This window comes from Ctenocephalides felis, unplaced genomic scaffold (genome assembly GCF_003426905.1).
Source record: "Ctenocephalides felis isolate EL2017-DRISC unplaced genomic scaffold, ASM342690v1 CF-g0.4_SCAFFOLD_01617, whole genome shotgun sequence".
NCBI classification, from domain to species: domain Eukaryota; kingdom Metazoa; phylum Arthropoda; class Insecta; order Siphonaptera; family Pulicidae; genus Ctenocephalides; species Ctenocephalides felis.
Genome location: NW_020537771.1, coordinates 1967 through 14072, shown reverse-complemented (window position 1 = coordinate 14072; position 12106 = coordinate 1967). Strand labels below are relative to the sequence as shown.

Genomic DNA, 12106 nt, shown 5'->3' with positions numbered 1-12106 from the left:
TTTTAATATTTTTAGCGATCTGAAGGAGGCAGCACTTGTTCAGTATATAAATCAACCGCTAGTATTATTCCTAGATATGGTTCGCATACGTAATTCAAAATAAGAAAACCTAAATAATTTCTTATATCGGAAATGAGAAAAAAAATATACGAAGTACAAAATATATTTTCAAATATATCACAAACATTTTTACATAACAATTAAAATTTTTATAAATGTAATAATCAATATATACATAATAATAAGTATTATAATTTTACAATTATAAGTAACTAAAAAAAGTATTAATGATAAATTTACAAGAAACAATCAATATGAATTACTGAATGATCAATAATATATAACAGCTACACAGAGATTGTGTAGAAGCATTTACAATAAAATGTTAAACCTAAAGGAACGATCAATATGAATTACTTAATGATCAATAATATGTAACAGCTACACAGAGATTGTGTAGAAGCATTTACAATAAAATGTTAAAATCAAAAGGAACGATCAATATGAATTACTTAATGATAAATAATATGTAACAGCTACACAGAGATTGTGTAGAAGCATTTACAATAAAATGTTAAAATCAAAAGGAACGATCAATATGAATTACCTAATGATCAATAATATATAACAACTAGACAGATTGTATAGAAGCATTTGCAATAAAATGTTAAACTTAAAAGAACGAACAATATGAATTACTGAATGATCAGAATATATAACAACTACACAGAAATATTGTAAAAGTTTTCATAAGTATAATTAATTTACACGAACTGACTAATATTAATTTCTTAATGACTAATAATAATATATTAAAAAGAAAAGAGAAAAGTATAGAGTCTAAGTATGTAGTATATAGAGTATATACTATAGATAATAGAATTGTAAAATTGATAGAAAACTAAATTCTAAGAATTAAAATTCATTTTTCTTAAACATTAATAAAGTTGCATTCTACAAAATCTTGAATTTCTTATTATTCGATTGTGTCAATAGAACAGTGCAGCAGTCCCTTCGGATGTTAGGAATATTTCTGAGCATTTTATACTCTGTAGCAATTTATACCTTAGATTATTGCATTGTTTGTCTATTGTTTGTCTATCTTCTTAACTCTCTAAACATATAATGGACGTGTCATACATTTTACATGCCCTCGGCATCAAGATACTTCTATCCTCAGTCACTAGATTCTGCTGCAATTCCCGAGAACATCTAATAAACATAACATGTTGTAATATAATATCAAGTCGTAATAGCAAATGGTATTAAATTATTCAGAATTATTATTACCTTTTCCACTGGAGTTCCAGAGTATTCTCTTGGTCATATATCAGATTGGCTTTCTCTTCTTATATCACTGTGAATTATAGACATGAGAACTATTCTGTGAAATATAATTGGACATTTCTAATTTGTTCACTTCATAAAGGCGTAAAGAAGTTTTATATTATTTTTGAAGTTACCACAAGTTCGTGCTTTACATTTTTCCATATTAAGTTTCACATAAATGCTTACTTGAATATAATTAATTACAGAAACAACATCGAACCACAAACTTTGATAGAAGATACAAAATGTCGAATGGCAAATCTAAGCGAGTAATTTGACGCTTTGAAACTAGTAGCGACATCTTTTTTTTCGCTAAAAATAGTAGTCCTTTCCAAAACAGGGTAATATACATTTGTTCGGAGATAACTCCCCATGGCGCAAATGCTCTCTAGGCACGGCTGTTTTCGAGCCTACCTACATCGCTTCAAGCACGATTTGGGCGAAATCGAAGATGCTAAGCATGAGTTCTTCGTGTGCCCGCAATTTGGTGCTCTACGGGACGACGTGGAAAAGACATTGAGACGAAGCATTATCCCAGGTAATGTTGTTGAAGTGATGCTGACAAGTGACTTGGAACGCCATAGTCAGATTTGGGAGAGCGGTGTTAATTGACCTGCGTTCTATGGAAACTTAAAGGGCGAATGGGACTTTGCCCATTTAAAACATGAGTAGAAGTTTAAGAATTATAACATTCATTATAGCAAGTTAAGAATTATAACATTCTAGATCCTCTCTCCACGAAGTAATGCCTAACGGCGGTTCCGTGGGGACCAGGGGCAAGGGTAAAGCGGAGATTTTAGTCGGTATTATACCAGGGCGGTATTGAGTCTGACAAACCCAGACAAAACACCAGTCTGGGATGCATGAAGGCATTTCCTTCGCTATACAAAAAAAAAAACACGGAGATTGTGTAGAAGCATTTACAATAAAATGATAAACTTAAAAGGAATGATCAATATGATTTGCTTAATGATCAACAATATATAATAACTACACAGAGATTGTGTAGGAGTATTTACAATAAAATGATAAACTTAAAAGAAATGATCAATATGAATTACTTAATGATCAACAATATATAACAACTACACAGAAATTGTGTAGAAGCATTTACAATAAAATGATAAATTTATAAGGAACGATCATATGACTTACTTAGTGATCAACAATATATAACAACTACACAGAGATTGTGTAGAAGCATTTACAATAAAATGATAAACTTAAAAGGAACGATCAATATGAATTACTTAATGATCAACAGTATATAACAACTACACAGAGATTGTGTAGGAGCATTTACAATAAAATGATAAACTTGAAAGGAATGATCAATATTAATTACTTGATGATCAACAATATATAACAACTACACAGAAATATTGTAAAAGCTTTCATAAGTATAATGAATTTACACAAACTGACTTATATTAATTTTTTAATGACTAATAATAATATATTTAAAAAGATAAAAACTTAGAAGAGAAAAGTATAGAGTCTAAGTATGTAGTATATAGAGTATCACTATAAATAATGGAATAGTATAATTAGAAGAAATGACAAATAATGCACAGTTTTAAAAAATAAATTCCACAGACCTAAAATATATATATTGATATAAAAATTGAGAGAAAACTAAATTCCAAAAAATAAAATTAATTTATGAGCATTTAGAAGTTATTTTACATTCTAATCAATCATTAATAAAGTTGCATTCTACAAAATCTTTGAATTTCTTATGATTCGATTGAATCAATTGAACAGTGCAGCGATTCTTTCGGCTTGCTCGTATGCTCTCTTAATTGAAACAATATAAAATTTCTTGCCCTTACATTTATTGTTTCCGGTATGTTAGAATCTTTTCTGAACATTTTTAATTATGTTGAAATTTATCCCTTAAATTATTGCATTGATTGTCTATCCTTCTTACTTCCTTATAACATAATAACATGTTGTAATATAATGTCAAATTGTAATAGCAAATGGTATTAAAATATTTAGAATTATTATTACTCTTTCCACTGGAGTTGCAGAGTGTTCTCCTGGTCTTCTATCAGATTGTCTTTATCATCTCCTGTCACTGAGAACTAGACATAAGAATTATTCTGTAAAGGATATTTGGACACAATTTATAATTTGTTCACTTTCATAAAGCCGGAAAGACGTGCGCGTTACCCTTTACCATGCTAAATTTCACTTAAATGCTTACTTGAATGCAATTAATTCCAGAAAAACATGCGAACCACTATAGATAAATAATCATGATGTCATTGTTTAATTATTTGTAATAATTGTAATATTTGTAATAATTATTTGAATTCCTTACAACCTTTGTTGTGCTTAATGCTGGCTATATACACAGCTTTGGGTCCATGAGTTTCAATTGAAATTTATTGAATTGAATATTTCTAATGATCATTTCGAATTTTCGGTTAGATATGCTTCGAGAAATGTGCAACTTTGTGTTTTTAATTTGTAAATATTTTAAAATTTTGTTATATTACTGTGTATTACTCAACTGTATTCTAACTTGATCTGTACCACAAATTTTGTTATTGCACTTACCTTTGGCTTATGTTTCTAGTAATATTGACAAAGATCTGATACTGATATCTTTAACATCGTGGACAAAAATGGGCGGTGATTTTAAGACTACTTCTTTTTCTGTTGGCTCTTGAATATCATTTAAAACTTCAAGAGAATTTCTTGTTAATGTAGGATTTAACCAATACTCTGTAAGTTTATTTGCTTTATGTTTCTTGTACTTCGCCTTGATCCATACTTCAAAGCCTACGGGTTTTGATCCTTGTATGGAGGTCAATAGTAAGTTGTTTATATGTATTCAAAACATGAGATGGCTCAGGATGGCACAGTAAAGGATTGTTCAAAAGTGAATTTTCTGAGAAGTTTAACGCTTTTCCGTGGCATGGGTTGTGGAATAGATTGTTCAGTATCCATACTTCTTTGACAACTAATAGTATTTCTGTTAAAATTACTTTCTATGGTTTTGAGTTTGTCCATATTTTTTTCGAAATTGTAGCTTTTGTTGAATTTATATCTATTCTTATGTTTGAAGCAAAATATGTTTGCGAATCTTCATATAATTTATTTCTTTTAGTAAAAGAACTTTCGTTAATTGTATTGCCATAAAAGTGGCACAAGAATATGCAATGTTAGCACACTATAAATAATTAATAAGTTAAGAACGCTGAATAAAAATCACTTATTTAAAGTCAGTATAAAAACAGATTATGGATTACACTTGCGCGTTCAATACATTGTTGCAAGAGCATTTCACACACGGCCGTTCGTGTCGAGAGTTCGACTTGAACCAGATAGTATAACTTTAAGAAATATTCATAAAAAAGAAATCTTAAAAGTTCTATCTATCTATCTGGAATAAAGAAATGCTGGATGTATATTTTTAAGGTATATTTATTTAGATGTTTATGCTTCGAAAGTTCTTGAAGAAGAGAATATACATTTATTATACAACTTGCACATCGGCATATACAAAGCTGAAGGTGGCGCGTAGTATATGCTACCAACCTATCAGCCATAACGCTCGTTGTTGACAGTTCACAACGAGCGCGCGAAACTTAAATTATAAATTTGAATGACAATTTTATCCATGCTCCCGCGCGATGCGAAAGCATCACAAAATATAAAACAAAATACAACAATGATAAATATTTACAAAAGATTATTTCTTAAGATCTTATATCTAAACTAATTAAAAACAATCATCTTAACGCTAACAAAACAAAACTTGAATATGAATAGTGGACTGTATAATGATATAATAAATGCATGATGATTAGTTGATCTTAATACAAATAGTTGTGTCTCAGTCTATAACAATAACATATCCCTAACTTAATATTATTTCTAGGTAAAACATTTATATAAAATTGATAACATATTTTAATTATTTATTATATTTTAACAATAATTGGATAACTTTAATAATAAATGTTGATAAGAAATACTAAAACATAACAGATAAAATGTATAGGCTAATGACAAGGTAGAGGGACGATTTTAGTAATTGAGCGGGTATAAACACCACTACTAGTCTTAACTTGAACTACTCTAACCTTGCCGTCAAGTCCAGGACTTGTACCTATTATACGGCCAATAGGCCAATGTAATGGAGGCGCATTGTCCTCTTTCAATAGAACTATTGTATCTAATTCAATATTTGGCCGTTCTTTTGACCACTTTTGTCTTTTTTGTAGGTCTGACAAATACTGTTTCGACCATAAAGACCAGAACTTATCTTTCATCTCTGCTATTTGTTTGAATAATTTAGTTGCCTTGACATTTGCAATATCGTTATATGGTTCTGGAAAAGATGTTAGGGCGTTACCAATTAAAAAGTGACCGGGGCTAATATAAGATATATCAGAGCTATCATCTGTGAGGGTAAGAAGTGGTCTCGAATTAAGTACAGCTTCGATCTGTAACAATACTGTCATGTACTCTTCGAACGTGAGACAGTGCGACCCGATAACCCTACGAATGTGATGCTTCATCACTTTTATAGATCCCTCCCATAAACCTCCAAAGTGGGGTGCATGAGAGGGTATGAATTGCCACGTTATCCCCAACCGAGCAGACGACGAAATGATTTCTTGTTTGGACATCTCAGATTGAAATAATGTGGCTAATTGCCGTAACTCATTTTTGGCACCAACAAAGTTTCTCCCATTGTCACTATGGATCACGGAGCAACAACCGCGCCGTGCAATAAAGCGTCGCAAAGCTGACATGAAGGCTTCTGTGGAAAGACTTGTCACTAATTCAATATGAATTGCTTTAGTGGCCATACAGACGAACAAACAAATATATGCTTTAATGCGCTACTGGATCTTAATTCAATTGGACCTGCAAAATCAACCCCTACCACCTGAAAAGGTCGATAGGCAGTGACCCTATCCTTAGGCAAGCTTCCCATTAATTGTTCAGTACTGGCTGCTCTGAATCTAGCGCATTTCACACACTTATGAATAATCCGTTTTACTGTGTTTCGTCCGTCAATAGGCCAATACCTAAGTCTTATGTTTGCCAATGTTGTTTGTGTGCCAGCATGCAATAACCTCTCATGTTCCGAGCGAGTTAGAAGGTCAGTCACTAAATGGTTTTTCGGCAATATAATGGGATGTTTCTGGTCGTAACTTACGTCTGCGTTTTCCAACCTTCCACCTACTCTAAGCAAGCCTTCGGCATCCACAAAAGGATTTAATGACTTCAGCTTGCTGAAGTTGGTGTCAAGTTGGTTACCAGAACTTAACTGATCAGCCAAATTGCCAAAAACCTCTCTTTGTGCTAAATAAACAATGCGCCTAGAGGCCCTCTCTATCTCGTCAACTAACAATGACCCTAAACGCCTGGAGCCCCTATCTGGACGACACATTTCTGGCCACCGAATCCAATAAGCAACCACTCTTACTGCTTTATTGAAGGTAGAACATTTTTCTAACACTAACTTCAAATGCTCATTATAAGCAGTAACAGTCGTTGCTGTTAATACTCGTCGCTCTGGAATTGCTTCTGTGCCAGTCTCAACAAACCTCTGAGGCCAATTAGTGGGATCCTGCAACAACCAAGCTGGCCCATGCCACCAGAGATTATACCCAATTAATTCTGACGGTGTTTTTACACCTCTGGATACTATATCGGCCGCATTATCTTTGCTGCAGACATGTCGCCACACTGTGCCTGGCGTGTGATCTAAAATTTCCGCAACCCTATTGCTCACGAACATTTTCAATAGGGAAGGATCCGTCTTCAACCAGGCAAGAACAATAGTTGAGTCACACCACAAGAAGGTCTCAGAGATTTTAATGTCCGATATTGTTGTTATCTGCTTATAAAGCTTTGCTAATAACAAAGCCGCAGATAACTCCAACCTTGGCAGTGTGACATTTTTCAATGGTGCTACTTTTGATTTAGAGCACAGTAAATGAGATGACACCGTTCCATCTGCATATGTTGCTCGAAGATATATACACGCCCCATATGCAAGCAACGATGCATCTGAAAACCCATGGCATTGTATATCCACAGGAACCGAATGGAACACACAACGTGGAATAGTCAGGTTATCAAGATCCGACAAATGATTTTTAAATAAATCCCACCTAACTTGCAGTTCTCGCGACAATGCTTCATCCCAATCCAGATTATGCCTCCACAACTCCTGCATAACTAACTTAGCTGTAACAGTAACAGGAGATACGAGCCCAATTGGATCATAGATCTGCGCTATAGTTGATAGCACAGACCGCTTGGTATCAACAACCTGCTGGGCCTCCGCAACCGAAACCTTAATTTGTGAGATCTTAAAACAATCCTGTGAAGGATTCCATGCGAGGCCAAGGGTTTTGACTGTATCTCCTTCTGAAAACAAGGCTACAGCTGAGCTTCTATTCTTTTCAGGAATTGCTTGCAGCACCTCTCTGCAATTGCTCGACCACTTGTGCAACGAGAAACCACCTTCACCTAATAACCTGACAATCTCCCCTTGTATCCTAACAAGATCGTCCGAAGTGTTCGCTCCTGTGATAATGTCATCGACATAACAATCCCTATCTAAAACTTGTGCAGCCCTTGAATATGTTGTCAAATTGCTTTGAGCAAGCATCTTCAAACACCGCATAGCCAAGTAAGGAGCGCATGCCGTGCCATATGTCACAGTTGTGAGCCTAAAAAATTTCAAAATCTCTTGGGGATTATCTCTCCATATTATTAACTGATACCTTTGATCCTCGTTTCGAACCTTAATCTGACGGTACATTTTGACAATGTCCGCCACAAAAACAAACTGCTGGCACCGAAACCTAACTAAAATGGAAAAAAGGTCTTGTTGTAATTTTGGTCCAGTGTGTAAGATATTATTCAGCGAGATACCTGAAGATGACTTTGCTGAAGCATCAAACACAACTCGTATCTTACTGAAATTTCCATCTTTTACCACTGGATGGTGAGGCAAAAAATAATAATCATTCCTGACAGCTTCCTCCGGAGTTAACACAATTTGTTCAGCATGACCTAAATCAATATACTCTCTTACAAATTTGGAGTATGCTTCAAACAAGCTGACATCCCTAGCAAACCGCCTCTCTAAATTCAAGAATCTATGTTTTGCAGTAACAAATGATGATCCAAGCCTTTCAACCTGGTCTTCCACAAACGGCAAGGCTACCTCAAATTGGCCATTTTCAAGGCGTGCAACATTGGCCATAAAATGATCTTCACATAGCTTATCTGAACCCGTCATAGCATTGTTTTGAAGAAATTTCTTCCAACTGCCAAAACTTCGTCAAACTATTGTGAAGATCCTCATTAGAAATAAGACCAACGTGTACATTACCTTGAAGTTCTGCCTTAAAGACACCAGAAATCAACCATCCGAAAGAGCTTTTCCTTAAAATAGGAAGATGATTCCCTAGCCTAATACATCCTTGCTGCAAAACATCAAAATATAATTCTACTCCTATCAGCATATCCACGCTGCCAGGCACATTAAAAGACGGATCTGCCAACGAGACATTGTCAGGAATCTTCCAGCCTTCATAATCTATAAATACAGATGGCAATGAATGCGTAATTCTATCCACAACTACACAATTAATGTTTCTAGAGAACGCACCTAGCCTAGATTTGACAGTCAACTTTACTGCCTTATTGCACAAAAAGCTTTGACCTTGCAAAACGCTCAGTCTATGTACCTCTGAGTTAATGGGACATTTCAATTTCGCCAAAAGAGAATTAGTTATTAGATTTATCTGAGACCCACTGTCTAAAAGTGCTCTCACCGTATGTTGTGCTCCCTCCGCGTCAATGACAATAAGCGAAACAGTTGATAACAAGGTTTGTACGCCTGTGTTGCTAGCCATACAAACCGTGCTACTTTGAGAAGTGCTGGGCACAGGCTCAGGATCCTCATGTAGCAAGGTATTGTGAGAGGCTTTGCATTTTCCACAGGTGTATTTGAATCTGCACTTAGCCACACTATGTCGAGATGCCAAACAACGAATACATATCCCATGTTTACTAATGAAGCTCTTTCTAGCTTCTGTATCTAATGATTTAAAATTGGAACACTTATATAAGGCATGATCCTCCCCTTTACAAAGAATACATGACTGTGTAGGCCTCTTGACAATGGTATGAACACTCTTTGTTGACGCTGGTTTGCTGTCTGAACTACACGAATGTTCCAAAGCAGTTACCCGAAGTTCCAAAAAAGTAAAAAATTCCACTAAGGATGGTAACTGCCCTGACGTTCTAGACAGATTCCAGGCAACCTTCGTACCAGTATCAAGTTTCCTACTCAGCATGAACAGCAAAATTACATCCCAATGCTCGGCAGGTTCATATAGGACCTTTAATGACTGTATCTGTTGTCTTGCACTATTTAAAAGGGCCCTCAGATTTTCAAAACTTCCTTTATTAATAGCTGGAATATTCTCTATACTCTGCAAGTGCGAATTAATAATCAAAAATTTATTGTTATATGTTTTAACTATGAGGTCATAAGCTATATCATAGTTCTCATTAGAAATACTGATTGTGGAGATTAAGTTGGAAGCTGAATTTGTGAGTGCACCTCTTAAATAGTGCAATTTTTGTACAGGTGCTAATTTAGAATTATTATGAATTAAACTATTGAAAATATCTATAAAGGCTGTCCATTCATTATATTCCCCATTGAATTTAGGTAATATGATATCGGGCAATTTCACATCTATTGAAGCGTGAGCACCTTTCGCAATAGGTTTCTGATGTCGGTCAATTATTGTTTCTATTTCCGACATCATATCAAAATAAAGCTCTGAGTACTTAAGGTATTCAGCAGTATGCGTACCTGGACTGATTGCTTCCAACTGTACATAATTTTCGTCCCAATCGTGACTTCTCTCGACTAATTTTTGTTTACGTACTGATAACGTTTTAATGTTACCGCCCTCACTAAAGCTACTGATATATTTATGAATTGCGTCAAATGATGCTTTAATCATCCTATGCGTACTCTCTAATGAAGCTAAGTCTGCCATTATGATTGCAAATATCAAGTAACCAACTAATCAAGGCAAATATAAAGAGACTTTTGAAATAAGGTACTCTATAACAATGAGGTACAATTAAACAATATCTATAAGTAAGTAACAACAAATAACTAAAATAACTAAATGTAACAAGAAAACAAATAAATTTTGAATTATAAACACTTATTGTTAATAAAATGTTCTTTGTACATATGTACACTTATAGATGTCAAAGTAACACTCACGACTCGTGTATAGGTTATACACGACCAATTTCCTTCTCCTCTCCACGTGATAGTCGAAGTTAAACAGCAATATCCTCACCAACAAGGCCAAAAAACTGCTTGGGGGGTGCTGAGTTTCACGTGGACATGGAACCGGCAAATAGAACAATCCTTGGGCAGCGACCTGTATCCTAACCTCAAATTAGGTTCATCCAAATCTTCGAAAATTGTAGATTACAGCGTCCGAAAGCTAGCCCCAAGTGATTAAGATGCTCCTTCTTCTCTTTGATTATTGAACGACACAGAACCATTCATGTGCCGCATGCATAAACAAAATTATAACCAAAATAAAACACCGCACTGTTTTTACAGGCTTTAAATACCTCTCAGCGTTCAATAATTGCAAAACTATTCTTTGCACTAGTACTTATCCGGCTCGAAGGACCATTTATGGAATAAAGAAATGCTGGATGTATATTTTTAAGGTATATTTATTTAGATGTTTATGCTTCGAAAGTTCTTGAAGAAGAGAATATACATTTATTATACAACTTGCACATCGGCATATACAAAGCTGAAGGTGGCGCGTAGTATATGCTACCAACCTATCAGCCATAACGCTCGTTGTTGACAGTTCACAACGAGCGCGCGAAACTTAAATTATAAATTTGAATGACAATTTTATCCACTATCTAAAAATCTAAAAAGTTCAAGAAAAATATTATTTTTTGACATTTTCAAAGTTTAACAATTCAAAAATATGTGTATAAAAGAATTTTTTTTAAATTTAAATTATTTTCGCACTTTCGCAGATATTTTGCTTCACCACGTGTTTGACCACGATAATCTTTCTCTGTTTGCTTTCTCAGAAACATTTTAAACACGTTTTTCTCAAAATTTTTCCATTTTTCAACTTCTACTGAACCAATTTACTTGATTTTTTTTACAGAATCCTATTTATAGACTTTTCTTTAGTATGAACTATTATGAAAAAAATTGATAGTAGAAATATCGTTTGCTTTTAAAAAATTACACGAAACCCATGTCTCTAGACTACAATACGCATAATAAACTAGTGGGGTGTATGGTATTGTGCCTTAGGGCAAATTGCTGGAACTTTCCGAACCGTAACGGAATGTTCGAGGAATATTGAATGTTTTCAAATAGATTATTATAAACATTGTAACATTGTCTAATATTTATAAGAATTATATAAACTGAATTGCAAAGTTGAAATTATTTGTTTAAAATATATTAGAACTTTAGCCAGAATTAAAAATAAAAATGAATTATTTTCGATATACAAAAAAAAGTGAAAACAAAAATGAAAAAAAAATTTGAAACAAAATTTCTTATTCCAAAATCAATTATTTTGTTATAACAAGCAGAAAGTTCCTTAAATCATTTAAATCGGACGCTTGGTTCTCTCAAAAACTGCCATTTTTGCACATTTAGCCTTGTATCTTCAAATTGGTTGGGCCTGCCTTTGCCAAAAACTAA

General features: G+C 34.0%; 2 protein-coding genes across 2 annotated transcripts; both read right to left on the bottom strand.

The window, feature by feature from the left end:
• Positions 1–6127: 6127 nt before the first annotated feature.
• LOC113374186 lies at positions 6128–8575 on the bottom strand. The gene has a single exon (XM_026614373.1). The coding sequence runs from the start codon at positions 8573–8575 to the stop codon at positions 6128–6130; it is 2448 nt and encodes an 815-aa protein (XP_026470158.1).
• A 19-nt stretch (positions 8576–8594) lies between these two features.
• LOC113374184 lies at positions 8595–10391 on the bottom strand. Its single transcript, XM_026614372.1, has one exon. It carries the CDS (start codon positions 10389–10391, stop codon positions 8595–8597), a length of 1797 nt encoding a protein of 598 aa, XP_026470157.1.
• Positions 10392–12106: the final 1715 nt, after the last annotated feature.